This window comes from Amblyomma americanum, chromosome 1, assembly GCF_052857255.1.
Source record: "Amblyomma americanum isolate KBUSLIRL-KWMA chromosome 1, ASM5285725v1, whole genome shotgun sequence".
Lineage (NCBI taxonomy): Eukaryota > Metazoa > Arthropoda > Arachnida > Ixodida > Ixodidae > Amblyomma > Amblyomma americanum.
Window position 1 is genome coordinate 362,440,465 of NC_135497.1, and position 17,043 is coordinate 362,457,507.

Consider the following 17,043-nt stretch of genomic DNA (forward strand, 5'->3'; position numbering starts at 1 on the left):
TGTATGACGGTATTCAATCATAACGGAAACCCTCAGGAGACAATACACTACAATAAAGTGGCCGCACTGCGTGGTAGTCAGTGCGGCGATGAACGGAAATCATCCCTCCGCAATACATCTGCATCGCGCGATCGGCAGCTGTACACACGGGTCCATCACTGTGTGCTTGTTTACATAGTTGCAATTCATTACTCGAAATATGCTGTCCACGAAACAAAGCATGCACATCTTAGTAAACGGAGACACTCACCGGTGAGAGTTTGGCCAATCGACTCGGGGCGCACCCCATTCGACGTCGCCCTGCTAGGTGCAATCGATTCCGCCAAACAGCCCTGACGACTTGTAATCGGATAATGCAGCTTGTCGGCTCACTTACACAAATCCTGCTGCATTCACATTCCAGGAACACGAAAAAACACACAATTTTTCCGGGCAACGTTCACAATCACCGCCCAGTAGCCGCTTCACCAACTCCGCACGCAACCCAAGATTGCGCCGCAAAGTGCCGATGCCGACTTTTCGGTTCGCCCATACGGGACGCCACCACTAAATTAAGAGGATGGCGCCAAGGCATCAAAACAAAAAATCATCTGTTTTGTCAGGATTTGCGCAATGTTCTCTGTGTGTGTTTCTCATAATACTCGAAATTCATTAGCTGAACACTGTCGTAAAAAAAAACAAAGGGCGCTGGAGGAAAGCCAGAAGCAATATCAGAATCTACTGACATGCTGTAAATCAATTTATAAGAGACCGTCTGTGTGTCAGCAGCCGCATGACACAGAATACACTTTGGCATACATCGCTGCGTGGAAGGAGAGTTCCGGCATGGAACACGCAGTTTATGAGAAAAACTTGGCCTTTGCTGAAAGCTCAAAGTTTTGAAAATTATTCAAAAGCCTGCGATGTGACAATAAAATTCTTCACATGCTGCCTCAAACGACCAAGTTGTTAGTTGTAGTTCCCTTTTTTCTAGTCGTTTAAATTATGGTTCACTTGTGTGGAGAGCATCAGCACAAACAAACATTACTCAACCACAGGTCTTGCAAAAAAGGCAATGCGCGTTATAACGAACAGCGCCTATGGCTCAGCCACAGCAGGTTCATTAGAGCAGCTTAATATCATACCAGTCTGTCAACTGTACATGAATGCCGTTCATCAAGGAAAGAAAGCTGGACAGAAGACTTCCCGCTGAAATTGCAGAGCAAACATAAAAAAAGTTTTTGAGAGCACTGCAGTCTGCTGCACCGGAGAAATGCGAAAGCATTTGCGTTTGAACGTCAGCAACATTTTCCTTGCAAGTCATCGTTGTCGCGTGACACTTATCGCGCGAGCACTGGATGACGTCAGCAACTTTTTTTGCTAGTCATCGTTGTCTAACATCAACACACATCCACAACATACTTTACAGTCGTAGACACCACAACGCGTTCACTTCGTACCCCTCTAACAAGCTTCAACCACCGATCCATCGTGGTATGTGTTTTGCGTGGCGGCCTGGCACGCAGAGGGCGTGGGTTCGAACCCCAATGCCGGCGGAATTCTTTCTCGAACGAGGTCACGTGAGAGGTACCACTTCCTGTGGGCACATTTTGTGGGCATATTTTGCGAATAACTTCCGATGACGGGTTTTCCTTCGCATGAGGCGTATAATGCTTTCGCTTTGAAAAGTATTGGGCAATCAAGGTAATTGATGCGGCGTCATGCGTTTGCATGCGATTTGTGGCTTGAGCGTTTCTTATTGATTCGATGTGATCGGACGCAGCTTCCGCAGAGCTGTGTCCAACATCGCCGCGCATCTCCTCTTTCTCCGCTCTTCGGTTCTCCGACCCGCGCCCTCTCACTGGCTGCTTCCGGGAGAGTGCGCGCCCTTGCTCTCCTACCTTTTCACTTTTCCTCTTTGCTTCTTCTGCCGTTCTTGCTCGTTCCTCCTTCCCATGCATTACTTCAACACTACGATTTCTCGCCATGGGCCCCCTAATGCTTCACGCATTAAAACAAAGCAGTTTTGCAACACGCTATACTGAAAGATTCCGCTCAACTGATTCCACTATGGTCATCAAAGATTACGACACGTTATCAACGTTGCTTCATAAACTACAAACACCAGATGCATCCACACTGGCGGACTTCCTGCTCATTCTGGGAAATTCTAATGCATCAGATATGCCTCCACTCATGCATTCCAGTAATCTATCCCAACTATTCCTGCGTTAAGTCTTTCGTTTCTCTTCTTGATTAATACTACGGTATTGCTGGGTGTAGGATGATGTGTGATGCATTTCTATGCTTTTACGTGCCTACTTTTCACGAGCAATCTCTTTTCTTACCGAAAAAATGATACAGTTGTTATATTCGCATATAATTTGCTTTTATAATTGCGCCTTATCTCTCATCAACAATACAAGGTAAATGTACACTGGTAGCGAAGGCTCCATAGACGCCCATTGGTCCAAAAAATGGCGGCTCCTGGGCACTCCAGCGCCCCCTGGATTTTGGGGGGCAAACTACGCAAACGTGACGTAGAATGACGTCACGCATACGTATGCTTTGGCGCGAATTATAAAGCGGTCTTTCTGTAGAATCCGCGTTTTCGAGCCCGTACCTCTCGAAGGTTGCTGCCTTTCAGCGCGCCCCAACCTTTGCCAGTCAAATGTGCTCGCCTTGTGTGCTCGAGTTCCTGCTAGTTATGGCCTTGTTAATGTGCAATTCGGAACGCAATGAAAGTGACAGGTAAAGGAAGGGCAGCATAGAAAGGCAGCAACACTTCCAGACACTGGCGTGGCCGGGTTAGCCGGGTATCGAAACAAGGCCCGCAAAGACGCGCTGTAATGCACCGCACACTCATGAATAGGGGGCAGGTCAAGAGTGTTGCAAAAATACAAAATTTGCCAGGTTTTAATAAAATGACTTACCTCTTTCAACAAGGTGCTAATATATTTTTTTCTTTTCTATTGGCAGATTACATTCCAATTTTGTAGCTTTATCATTTCTTTATATGAGTGTTTTGCCCCCATCCTCTGGTTGTGCTGCAGTCGCGCTAAACCACTTTTCGGCCCAGCCTTCGCCACCACTTTAAATCCGCCTTGAACAATACGTATAATGTTGTCACGCGCCACGCAACCACCGCGTTGGGAGAGGACGAAGCTGTAGACACGCGAAGGACGTTCGCTAGGCTGCCTGCTCCGTTAACCCTATTCCGCCATGCATTCACCTGTAAATAAACCAATTCCATCTCCAACAGTATTTGGTGGAGATACTGGTCCAATCTTCTGGTCAACCCACTGCTTGGCCACCTCCGCGGGAACCCCTACCGGTGAATTTACCGGTGAATCCGAGCACGACGTTGAACACTGGCTGGCATGCCTATTATCAACGAGTCGGCAAGTATAGCCGCAGGGACACGACTGTTCAGCTGAATAATGTCGTCGTCCTTCTCGCCGGGACTCTCCTGCTGTGGTTTGAGAACCATGAGGGCACCCTGACCACTTAGGTCTGGTTTGTGGAAAAAATTGCCAAGTGCTTTGACTATAATATGGCGAAGAAGAAAAGAGCCGAGCAGACACTTGCACAAAGAGCTCAGGTCCCGGGTAAGACGCACACGAAATACATCGGAGTGCTCCGACTCTGCCAGCTTGTCAGAAGGAACTTGTTTGATGAGGACAAAGTGGGCCACCTTTTAAAAGGGATTGTCGAAGACATCTAGGGCTTTCTCATCGCCAAAGAAAACGTTGCCTCTGCACCGGACGTGATGGAGCATTGTGGTGCATTTGAGGCCCTCAAGTAACGGCGTACTTCCCTCAAATTTCGTAGGCTGTCTAATGTCGTGTTTTGCCAGCGTCGCCCTTCATGGATCGGAGAATATCGCCTTAGGGGTTTGGCGGATCGCGCTTGAGGAGTTGACCTCTAAGCTACAAGGTGTTACACACGACCATACTTACCACCCGTGCTCCCTTCTTCGACCACATACTGAGCAGCCCACTCCGTGGCCTCGACGCACCTATGAAGAGCCGCGCAACAGTTACGGCGCAGAAGATCGGGCTCTCTTTTCCGAATTTCGACATCAACCTGGCCAGTACCTACCCGGTGACCTACCCGAGACCATGCCTCCTGATACACCTCGACGCGCACCTGTAGGATATTCTTGGTCGACGCGTCCTCTTGTCTACTCCTACTACCAGAGAGAGATGCCAGCTTGTTACAGTTGCGGCCGCAGCGGACACATCTGCCGCTATTGGCCGCACCGTCGATCTGCACGTCCTTCCAGACGACGCCCTTCCAGCTTCCGAGACGACGCACCGTGGCAGCCACCTGCCTCTTCGCCAGCTGCCTTTTCCCGACCATGCTCAGTCTTCCTTCTCCGAGCGTACCATCACTCCGCCACCACTGCAACCCGGCCGTTCCTCGTAGGCCCGTCACCATTCTAGTCCGCCGCCACTGGGCAACTACCTGGTGCGGCCGATGGAGGTAAGGTTGCCGGACGGTCAACTTCGCCCATACCTCTTCCCGTTTTCATGGTGAAGAACAAAGTGCCTGTGTGTGTGAACAATTTTAAGACAGTTGCTTTGGTAGACACTGGTGCCGTTGTGTGTGTGATGACACTTTCCTTTAGGCATTATGTTGGGTGGAAAGGTATGTTTTTCGTGGGACCAAGCCATCACTTTTTTCGGCGTTGGGGTTGAAACGTTAGTCCCTCTAGGCCTTTGTTCCGCCTCTGTAGCACTGGGGGGAGAACGTTTCAGGTCAGAATTTGCTACGCATGATGTAATCCTGGACATTCACTTTTTGCGCGAGTGTGGGGCTGCACTAGACATTAGAGCCGAAAAAATTTACCTGCGGCGACACATGCTGTCTGCGTTAGTCCAAGATTCACTCCAGAGTCTCTACGGCTTGTTGTCCTCACGCAAGACGTGATCCTGTCCGCTCAGAGAGCAGCGTTCGTCCCCGTCCAATCTCCCGGCATTCGATTGAGGCCTCGCCAGTTCATAATTGAACCGTCATACCCAATGTGTTGAAGAAAAATGTATTGGTTCCACATGTCGCCATGGACGCAGCGGCGGGTTGCACTCACGTGTTGGTCCAAAACCCTTCTGCACAACCAGTGCGCCTTCTGTATGGCTTTAAATTCGAGAGATATAACGGCCATGTTACCGACACTGTCTAGACCGTTTTCGATTGTCCCCGAACAGCATCCGAGACGCCGGACGATTCTGCTCAGTTGCGACAGATGTTCAAGTCGCTCTTTTGTACCGAGCGATGTGTATTGCAGGACGTTCTCGCGCTTCATGCCCACGTGTTCAACTTTACCCGGACCGGATCTCTTTCATCTTTGCCGGCCTCTCGTATGCACCACAAAATTAACACGTGGAATGCCAATCCCATTCGTCAGAAACAGTATCTGGTCACTGCGGCCGAGTGTAAAATCATTCGCGATGAAATCCAAAATATGCTGCAGGACGGAGTCATTCTGGAGTAATCTAGACCGTGATCCGCGCCCGTAATACTAGTAAAGGAAGAAAAATAATTCATAGCTATCTCGCGTCGATCATCGTCAATGATCGTCGCTGAATGCGGTCGCGAAGAAGGACGTGTACCCATTACCGCGCATTCATGATGCTGTCGACTGTTTTTACTCGGCGTCGTGTTTATCGTCCGTTGTTCTCTGATCTGGGTATTGGCAAATATAGATGAATCCATCAGATCGAGAGAAAACCGCCTACGCGACTACCGATGGCCTCTTAAAAATCCAAGAGATGCGGTTCGGCTTGTATAATGGGCCTGCGGCATTCGAGCGTTTAATGGATATGGTCCTCCACGGATCAAAATGGGATATATGCATGTGCTATTTGGATGAATTTCTTTATCTCTGGCAAGACCTTTCAACAGCACAATGAGCACCTCGGTATCGTTCTCAAGTGCATCAGAAAGCCTGGGCTCATATTATGTTCTAAGAGGTGCCACTTCAGAGAGCGGCAAACTATCGTCCTTGGTGAAGAGGGGAATCAGTCAAAAAGGACAAGGACGAGAAGAGACATACACCACGATGACGGACTAGCAACTTTGCTTTAATGAAAAGAGCAACGTCAGCAAGGCTAGCATGGGCATTTGTGGCAGGACCATCGCCATATTCCAGAAATAACGAAGATAAGCAGCGTATCTGTCGCCGAAGATCTAAGAAAGCAAATTCTTTTTCCAACAAGCGCACTGGTGAGGTACTTATATAAGTATCGTCATGCATATTGATGAAGTATGCTTCTAGAATTTCGCGCTTTCTTTGCTACTACCTCTGCCAAGAACGCTAACATTATCGAACAGAGGATGGCGACCACACTACCTGCAATGGTGAGGAAAATTTGCTCCATCATTAGCAAAACGCAAGGACTTGTGGTGTTCACGCAGCTGATCACTGATACATCGGCCAAACCTTTTCGCATGTAAACGAGAACTTATAGACCACGCGCGTGGCACACGGCGTGAACAGGTTCTCATGGTGCATCAAAAAATCAGGATTTCTTGACTTGCCTCTTGAGATGCGTGAGCATAAGCCCGATAGCTTGCAGGGGCAGAAAACACAACGTCAGTGTCCTGCTTTACAGCTATACCTTCTTAATGTTGTGGGCTACGTAGTGAATATACGGCATAACCTTAAATTTCCTTCGTTGAGTTGCAACACCGTCATCAAGCTTCAATTGCTGCTCCTTTATCCTCTGAAGCAGCGATTCAGCCACTGCTTTTAAAAGTGCTCTGAGGAACCCCGCGGCTTCCAGACGTTGGAATTGGTTGTCAAAGATGTCTTCGATAGCGTGGTGGCAGCTTTTTTTACTGGGTTGCGAAAACCATTGAGTGCAATGGCTCTGTTAGGTAATCTCAGGATTTTTGGCTGAGGTAAGGGCAAAGAGCGCGAAATTCTACATACTTCATCAGTACGCATGACGATAATTGTATCAGTACCACTTCAGTGCCCTTTCTGGGAGAAGAATTTGCTTTCTTGGATCGCCGACGATAGACACGCTGCTTGTCTTCCCTGCAGAAGTTGGCTGCAGGTCGGAATTTTGAAAAACCGCAAAGCCTGAAAGGCCTTCGGAGTTTCCTCGGCCTGTCTTCATATTTCCCACGCTTTATTCCTGGTTTTGCACACTTGCACACCCCTCACTTCGTTTCTGCACAGGAACTCGCATTTTGTATGGACAGCCGAATGTGCACTAGCTGAAATTTGCTCTCACTTCGGCATTCCTTTTGCACCACTTTGACCCTACCGCTGCCACAGAGATCCACACTGACGCCAGTGCTGTCGGCCTTGAAGTGGTGCTCGTCCAGATTCACATCAGTTCCGAAGTTATTGCGCATGCCAGACGCACATTAACGAAATCTGAGAGCAACCACACTCTAACTGAATTGTAATGTTTGGTTGTTGTCTTTGCTGTTCCCAATTTCCACTCGTAACTGTATGGAGGCCCGTTTACGATTGTGACCGATCATCATTCTCTGTGCTGGCTCATACGCCTGCTCGATCCGTCTGGCGCGTTGGGCTCTGCGAATGAAGGAATACGCCTTTTCTGTCGCCAACAAAAGTGATCGCCGCCACACTGCTTCCGATTGCTTGTCGTGCTATCATTTTCCACCTACACTGAGCGGGGAGGAGGACCTCGAGGGGTGTTTGGCTTCGCTGTGGCCACCGTTCCTAAATAGAGCAGCCTTTCGGCGGGAGCAAGAGAACGACCTCGCAGTGCAACCTTTTCTTGATGCAGCCCACACGGAAGCACGGTCTACCCCATTCAACGTTCAAGACAGCATCATCTACAAGAACTTCTCGGTCGATGGTGCCTCCATGCTTTTGGTTGTCCCAGAAAATCTCAGGAATGATGGGCTGCTCACCATGCACGATGAAATCACGCCGGGTCACTTTGGCTTCTCCCGTACACTGCACAGATTTCGTCAGTGCTTTTCTATTCGTCCAACCTGCATAAAACAACTATACAATGCGTGTCAAGCTCCCCCAATGTTAACGTCTCAAGCCTCACACAGTTTCTCCTCCAGGCCTTCCTCCACAGTCAGTGAAGCCACCATTGGCGCCTTTTGAAAAAGTTGACGTCGACCTATTCGGCCCAAGACTTCAGAAAGACGCCGCTGGGTTATAGCCTGTATCAACTATTTTAAAAGATACGTGCAAACTGTAGCGCTTGTATCAGCGACGGCAAGTGATGTGTCATCTTTTCTGCTGCACTCTGTTATCCTTCGTCCTGGTGTCTCCCGTGTAATCATCAGCGACCGTGACAGGCAGTTGACTGCTGACGCCGTAGAAGAGCCACTTCGTCTGTGCGGCTCTGACTACCGCCACCTCACGCCCTACCACCCACATAATATAGATTGAGGCATAAAAACTAACAAAAAACAAGCACACACCAACAGCCTTACAGAGCGCACAAACCGAACCCTTACCAACATGCTGTCCGTGTATGTGGCATCGAATAACCGGATATGTTTCGCTGTGTTACCATTACTGACCTACGCATACAACACCGCGGATCATGAGGTCACGGATATTCCCCTTTCTACCTTCTTCACCTCAGGACGCCGCGCCTGTTTCTGGACATTGTTTTCCTTATCGTTTCACGAAGACCTCTCCATCCATCAGTTGTTATGTCGCGCTGAAGCACCCCTGCGATTGGCCCACTTGCGCTATTTGTCTTCTCAACTCTGATCGAAAGACTGCTATGACGAGCGTCGTGGTGCGGCTACATATGCCCCAGGAGATGTCGTTTGGCTCTGAACGCCATTTAGCAAGTGAGGCTAGTACTAGAACTTTCTGTTGAAGTATTCTGGCCCTTCCGTCATTCTGAGTCATTTGAACGATGTAAACTACATCATTGCAAAAGTTATAGCAAACGATCGCCGCTCCCGCAACATTCAAGTGGCCCGTGTGGCGCGTCCCAAGCGCTGCCACCGCCGGCCATCGTGACTGGCTCGAGGACGAGCTTCGTCTGCCACTGGTGAAATAGTCGCGCGCCATGCAGCCACCGCATTGGAAAGGATGAAGCTGTAGACAAGCGAAGGAAGTTCGCATGGCGGCCTGCTTCACTCCCTCTAGTCCATCAACCCTTCACCTGTAAATAAACAGGTTCCATCCGCAACAATATGATTTCATATCTTGCTATAAAATTTTTCTTACCGAAAACGATTGTGTGATTATTTATGCAAATCTATATTGTTTGCCCAAGCTAGTCAGGAAGAAGCAGATCACTGAGTTAGCGTTAAGAGGATACCAAGAGGAATAGAGGGTCTTGCTGGAGAAAATATTTCACTTTTACAATGAACAATGATATTAGTGTTCAGTAGATGAACGATAATCTCACTAACATCATTACGGATGGCGCAACAGAAGTATGCAATAGGGTAGTTAGACTGGTTGCTGACAAGCTCTCTCATTACTTGTCACTGGCAAGGGCACGAAAGTCCCAATTAAGAAACGCCAAAGTATAAAAGCCTGTATCCTCATCGATAGGATAGAACTAGCAGAAGTATCAACGGTTATGAATAAGCGTAAAGCAAACGAGACGACGAAGTATAATATAGAGTGGATCTAGCAGGCTCTAAAGAACGGAGGTAGAGTAAAAGCGGTCAGGATGTAATTAGCAAATGAAAAAAAAAATCAGATGTACGTCCTTAGAGACGAATGAATTGTCGTTACCAATACGAATAACACAAATAAAACAGCCGAACTATTCTGCACAGATCTCTATAGTAGCCTAAATAATTAGGTTGCCAGTAATGAGGCAGTGGTATGGACGAATTAGACATCCAGTCGGGAACGATACAAGAAGTAAACAAAGCCTTGCATGCAATTCAAAGGAAGCAAGCGGATAGTGCGGATCAGGTAACTGCAGGGGCCGTATTCAATGACCTGTTCATTTTCCGTTCTCAATTTCTTGTCCATTTGGTCCTGTTTCAACGGTCACTCAGATACACCCGCGGCTTTCAAGCGTACGGGGCAAGCGACCCGGCCGTTGGTGGTTGGCGCGGCCGTACCTGGCCATTCGCTGCATATCGCAGCCAATGGCTTCCCGTGGTCAGGTACGGTCGCCTGATGCTTACAGAGCTCTGCGATGCGCCTCACCATAGGCTGCATATTGCATGCAATTTCAGCCAATGGTAAGGCCCGGTCGCCAACAACCCAACGGCTAGGTCGCTTGCCCCAGGAGCGTGAAAGCCGCGGGTATATCTGAGTGACCGTTGAAACAGGACCAAATGGACACGAAATTGAGATCCAATAATGTACAGGTCGTAGAATACGGCCCCAGATTTGTTGTAGGAACGGGAGTGGAAGGCGGTGCATTGTGCTAAAAAAAAAAAACCTGCCGCCCCGTATAAGCAGAGCTTCACGACCTCGAGCGTTCCGAAATTTTGGAAGAACACCACAATCTTTCTAATCCTCAAGAAGGGGGACATCAAGACTTGAAAAATTACACTTACTGTCCGTTGTTTGCAAACTATTTACTAAGGTAATCGGTAATCGAATTATATCAACCTGAGACGTGAGGAAACCAGGGGACCAGGATGGCTTTCGGAAAGGCTACTCGAAAATGGGCCACATTCAAACCATCAATCAAGTGATCGAAAAATTTGACTCAGTCGAAACATCAGCAATCATGCAGAAATTGCGGAACAAGGGTGTAGAGGAGGCATATGTGAAGTTGAAATCCAGAAGAGTGATCTTCTATTTGATTTGATTTGATTTTTTGGGGTTTAACGTCCCAAAGCGACTCAGGCTATGAGGGACGCTGATCTTCTATTTCGTGATGACATTGCCTTGCTAAGTAATAAAGGGCCGAAGTGCAAAGCATGGTCGATGAAAAGACATACAAAGCACAACGGGGGGTCTGAAGTAATGTTCAATAGCCTCGGAACGGTACAACAATTTACGATAGCGTGCGAAGCATTGGAAGTTGTCAGTGAATGCGTTTACTTACAGTACAGAGAGAGCTCACATTCGGAGCACGTCAGTGAAATAGCTAGGAGAACAATAATAAAATAGAAGGCATTTGGCAGGCACCCTCAGGTGACGACGAGCAGTTCAGAGATATCCCTGAAGAGGAAAGAATATAAGAGCTGAATAGCTTTGGTACTCATCTATGGGGCAGAAACGTGGTGTCAAATTAAAACGTTAAGCCGAAACTGATGACAGCGCAACGAGCTCTCGAAAGGAAAATTATAAGCGTAACGTTCAAAGACAGGAAGAGAGCAGAGTGGGTCAGGGAACAGACGCGAGTTAATGATATCTTAGTGGAATAAAGAAAAAGAAACGGGCATAGGCAGCGCATGTATTGCGAAGGCAAGAAAGCCTACTAAGATGAAGAATTTTATTCCGAGAGAGGACAAGCATAACGGAGAAGGTCAAAGGGTCCTATGAATGAGATTACGAAGCTTGCGGCGATAAGGAGGCTGCAGCTGACAGAGGAAGGGGTTAATTGGGAAGACATGGGAGAGGATTTTTCTGTTCTGTAGACATAGGCTGATGACGACGATGACGATGATGATACTGTTTGCTCCCGCGGCTGCCAGGATAGAAGAGTAATATACGACACTACTCTGTCCTGGCGGCCACACATTTAGCAAGTTTCTGCAAAAGGAGTTCGGGCCGTTGGCATCCTGCGCAGGCTTTACAATGCTAGGTCAAGCATGAGAAGGCACACACTTCTGCTGATTTATAAAATGTACGTTCATTCAGTTTTAGAGTTTGACTGTGTTTTATTCTCAGGACCTCCTGCCTATAAACTTCACCCTCTTGTTCTCTTGGAGCGTGAGACGTTCCGTCTCTTTCTTAGGTTTCCAAAATATGTCGTCAATGCTGTTCTGCACCCTCAGGCGCGAATTCTATTTTTATCAGCTAGGTTTCGCCTTTTAACAGTTCAAACTTTTTTAAAATTGTGCGACTCACCTCTTCAGGCCACCAGTATAATATTTTTTTAGTCAACCGGCAGTCTTTTTTAGTGCCGCCTGGTCTCGTTTGCATGTACCGAAGATATGTTTAGTCCAGTCCCTCCTTGATATCTTAAATATTCATTTCACAGAAGTCCACCAAATGTATAACAACTCGCCTCCTGTCCACATTGAATTCGATGTCATTTTTTCATTGAATGCAAAGCTGCAGCCTTTTCCTCTCCTTCGGGGTTTGTTGTAGGACCTCCCTAAGGTCATTTCCTTCTGATACTCTTATTGCTACCAATGCATCGCAGGATCACGAAAAAGCAGGTGTGGGAATTTTTTCATCTTGACTCATGGGTTGGTCTTTATTCTCTGTTTTCCAGAGTTCACTCCAATTTATCTGGCTGAATTATTAGCTATAATATTATCCTTACGAAAATTAGAAGCTACCGTTTCCCAGGTTTTGGTTATAATGGACTCTGTCCATTTGCTCTTCATTATCCTCCCCCACTGAGTCTCGGGCATTAGCCCCTTAAGCTCCTGATACCGCTTCATCTAATTCGGTAAGGTTGCTTTGGGTACCGTGTCACATGACCTTTTACTTAAATGAGGTTGCAGATTCCTTAGCAAGGGTCTGTCTCTGCGGCCCAGTTATTGCTGTCCTGCCAACCTGTGCATATACAGCTGCGGTGAGGTTTCGCAGCTACACAATATTTCAGGAATTTACTGCCGCGGCTCTTACATCATCTCCATAATATCAGCATCTTCTGCATCCTTGGAGTAGCAAAGACTGGCGCTCGCGCAGACTAGAGGTTTCTTTCTCGCGTTTACCTTGCCGGGTTCCCCGTCTAAATTTCTACCTTCACAGATCTCGCACGGCGGGTTCCCAGTTGTGCCCTTTTTATGCCGAACCTGAGACAATAGATCACTTCCTGCTGTTCTACCGCCGCTTCTTTCATTTGAGGAAGCGTCTTTTGCAAATCCCGATTCACCAGCTAAGTTTGCCTGTGTCGTCTGCGGTTGCTCTTTCCGTTGGCGCTTCTTTGTTTGGACGAAGCGACAGGAGTGTACGCTCTGCTGTGCAAAATTTCCCTCAAGAAACGCAGCGACGCCCATTCTGATTTTTTTCTCTTTTTTGCGGTTTCAGTCAACACGAAGTTGAAACATTTCAGGCATTGCATACTGTTATGCACATTAAGCCATTGTCCCGTCTTCGATCTCCAAGTTAACAGAGCCCCTCTCTTTGCGTCTTCCAATCTGTCAGCCTATATACTATTACTACTCTTTTTCCTATCAAAACGTTCCTGTTTTCAGCAATTAACCGCCAGTGTCTTGGCCTCTCCCTCGTTGTGGGTATGTGCGAGTTTAATTTGAGGCCAACCAACGAACCAAAAATGTAAACGGGAATCTGGTTCCAGTCAAGAAAACATCTTCGTTGGATTTTTGATGGCGCTCCTAGCATTGCCTTGTCTAATTCAAATGAATTGATTGATTGATTGATTGATTGATTGATTGATTGATTGATTGATTGATTGATTGATTGATTGATTGATTGATTGATTGATTGATTGATTGATTGCTATATTGATTGATTGATATTTTGATTGATTGAGTGATTGATTGATTTATTGATTTCAGTTCTTCTGAGAGCGATTGCCTCTGATAATATTTTATTGGAGGCAATCAATTTTTTATCCTTACTTACTTATGACTGACATATTTCCAGGATAGAAAATGTCGTATTTCCTGGATCACTCCAAGAAACTGTGCAAGAGTTTGGAAACCTTCCACTGTCGTTCGGCTCCGTTAGCTCTGCTTGAGAGCGTGCGGCGTTCAGATACACGGGCTTGTAACACGCATGTGCAAGCTTGTTTATGATGCTCCCATGCGTGAGTTGTATAATTTTCTTTCTTACTTGCAATACGCCCCCCCCCCCCTCAGGCCATGTACGGACAAGGCGTGGACCGGGTTCTGCTGGGGCTGAGAAAGGTCTCGGAGGAGATGAAGCGGCCATTGCCGGACCTTTACAAGGACCCCGGATATATCAAGGGCATCAACTTTGAACTGTCCACCAGCCAGGTGATTACGCGGTTTGTGCCACCTGCGAAGTGAACAGAAAAAAAAGCGTGCACATTTGGGATTTTTGAGTCTCGTTTACCTTCTTCAATGCAACAGAGAGGTCTAGGGTGCGCTGCCTGGGTCGATATGCGCTCGGCGATGTTTGCGTACGGTGTACTTTGCGCCATCAGCGTTCCTTTTAACTATGCTTGTTATAAGTAGAAACGACTATATCAGAATTGCGAGAAACTCGCGTTAAAATCTCGATGACATCTCTTATTAGCAGTTCGAAATACCTTTCTGACTGTTCATTTCAGTCTGCATAAAATAATCTTAAAATATAGCTCCGTCAGCTCATGCCCAGTGTGAGCTGGTCTGCTGTCATTTTTTTATTCTGCTTGTACAGTTTATCAAGGCGGCGAGCAGACACATAAGCAGAAGGACCTGCCTAGATTTAGCAGTAGTGCCCGTTCCTGTAAGAGTCTCTCTTTTTGATTTAACGCCTTTTTGTCGCCAAATTTGCTCGTGCAACCTGCGAGTGGTGCTCTGCTGTCAAACAATGCGCACCAGCTTGCAGATAACGTCTCGTCTGCGTAACAGCTAGACACCTAGAACGACATAATAAGATGCTTCTATTCCGATTCTATTTCACTTCTATTGTTTTCTGTATGTTTCTGAAGTGACGTCACTGGTATAGTCGACACCGAGTGTATAATGAAAGTGAAAGAGAATCGAGCAAAAATACCTGTATTATTATGCATAACATGCTATATTTTTACACAAAGATCATATTAACACAGCAGGGCGTCCCATGCAAGTTGAGCCAAGCAATGTTAAAAGGGCGGCGCGCGTTGATGATATATCGAACAAACGGGAGTATCTGCAGCCACCTAGAACAACTAGGAGTATCGCGTTTGTTTTTGAGTGATTTATAGGTCAAGAATTAAACAAGATTTAAGCTTCCATCTTACTGGAAATTATATAGTTGTTATTTGCACAGTGTCGTAGTAAACCCGCAGAGAAATTGTTTTTGGAAACCTTATATAGCTCCGTCGTGAAATAGTCTTTCCACGCTTTGGACAAAGCGCGTGAAATTCAACATCCCGCGGCATGAGCATGCTCTTTGAGCATCTCGTGCTTAACCTCACCCGCTTACTAGCTGTCAGGAATGCGCATGAAATTCTTTGTTGGTGCATGTGTGACGAGCGAGGGAGCCGGCACTTGCAATTTTTTGATGCCAAGAAGAAACAATTACCTTCTCGCATACTGCGGCATATTTTTGTGGCCTTTTTTGCACCGTTGAATGCAACTTTGCCTCCATGGGTTCAAGACGCAATAAATTGTTTGCTACTTTGGATATTACAAATTAAATTATCCGATAATCGCTCTTAGCGAAGGCCTTCAATGCTGTTTCACTTCAGGTCTTGGCAGCATGTATAAGATATGATTTGAAGTTTTTTTTAGTTTGCCTAAAATCTACCGCTAGCCGTGCCTGGGGCACCCCATGACCTTTATCGTTGTGGATCTATTACCGTCGCTGTAGGGACGGATAACACGTTAAGAGCATGCTATCCGTCCCTTTCTTACTTGCAAATTAATTGTGTTACAGTGCGGTACGCGGCCACGCATCCAGTACGTAACCAACGTCAGCTTGAATGTAGCACTTATTCTCTGTCGCGCAACCGCAAATGGACATGTGGGTCGTCCAGGTGTCGGCGCACAACGACATCCTAATGACGTTCGGCTACTCGGTGCCCGGTGGCTACGGCATCTGCTACAGCAACCAGTGCAACCAGTTCCGATTCAGCATCTGCACCCGCCACTGCAACAAGGAGACCTCGGCAGTGAAGTTCCGGGATGCCCTGGACACCACGCTGCGGGAGCTCGGCAACAACCTCATCGTGCTACAGAAGGCCAAGCTTTGAATGCGTCTGTGCTATTAACAAAATGAAAATCGGCCATTCGCAGCTGCTATATGTTGACGTTTGTTAGGCAATGAGAGGTTAATTTTTGCTAATTAAGTTGGTTTAAAAATCACAGTATTTTTTTCCCGGAGTTCGTTTCCAACTCATGACGTTTATAATGGAAACGGGTCCATGATCACCGATGAAAGAGAATATCGGTGTGACTTAGTCCGAGAGATCCGTGTTTCAAAGAGAGTCTCGTCGCCGTTGTAGTTAGCTTGTAAGAACAGCCACTGGTGGCGATACCTGCAATTCATTTGCGGCCTTTTATAATCTACAAAAATTACGTTTTTTCCGACAGTAGCCTCTTTTGTTATAAAAGCGCTGTAATCTCGATACAGACTTAATTTTTTTTTCGTCCCTTCAAACAGGCCCACTATATGCAGGGTTGCTGCAGTTTTTATGTGAAGTTGTGAAAGGAAAGAAATTCATTCTGGTGAGTTCTCAGCATGTAGCCATGTGACTGCTGCTGTGAGTCATTTTGCGCCAAAGAGCATTTTCGGGAGGTAATTTTGAGATGAGGTATTTAAGCAGCTATATTACTTTTACCAGAAAATCAACTTCATTTTAAGGTCTTCATATTTTTTTGCGCGTCAATACTGTCTTGCTTGAGAATGTGAAAACAAAAGATGGCATTTTGCTTTTGTGACAGCTGGGAACGAGAATAAAATATTCCTAATGAGTATGTCTCTTGCTAATACGAATGGAAAGTGCAGCTGAGTTGGGACATTCCTTGTCGGCAGCTGGGGTACGTTGCCTTTGGTCACCGAATGCAAGCAGGCCTGCGCACACAGGTTTGACTGGCTTTGGTATGTACCCCCGAACGCACTTACAGGGCGCCAGCTGTCCTGTCGAAGCCACTCCCCATCGCGCTGCATCTTTCCTCCTGTGTCTCTCCTCCTCCGCCTTCGTGCTAGCCTTCGTGGTGGCTTCGAGACGCTGTAGCCCGAAGAATGAATCATGCATAGCGGAGCTATAGAAGCACCGGCGGAAATTCAAACGCCCCGCGTGCCGTCGGGTTTGTACACTTGACGCGGCCGGACCTCTTGATATTCGTTTCGACTTGCATTTGCAGAGTAGGTCATTTGTTTTCGGCACTGCT

General features: G+C 47.0%; 1 protein-coding gene across 1 annotated transcript in view; it reads left to right on the forward strand.

The window, feature by feature from the left end:
* The window catches only part of LOC144100921 (carnitine O-acetyltransferase-like), a 52,577-nt gene extending 35,953 nt beyond the window's left edge, over window positions 1–16,624 (forward strand). The window contains exons 12-13 of the mRNA XM_077633845.1: window positions 13,861–13,998; window positions 15,687–16,624. Coding sequence (XP_077489971.1) covers window positions 13,861–13,998; window positions 15,687–15,902 — 354 coding nt within the window. The 3' untranslated portion in view covers window positions 15,903–16,624. The remainder of the gene's footprint in view (window positions 1–13,860; window positions 13,999–15,686) is intronic.
* The last annotated feature ends 419 nt before the right edge of the window (window positions 16,625–17,043 follow it).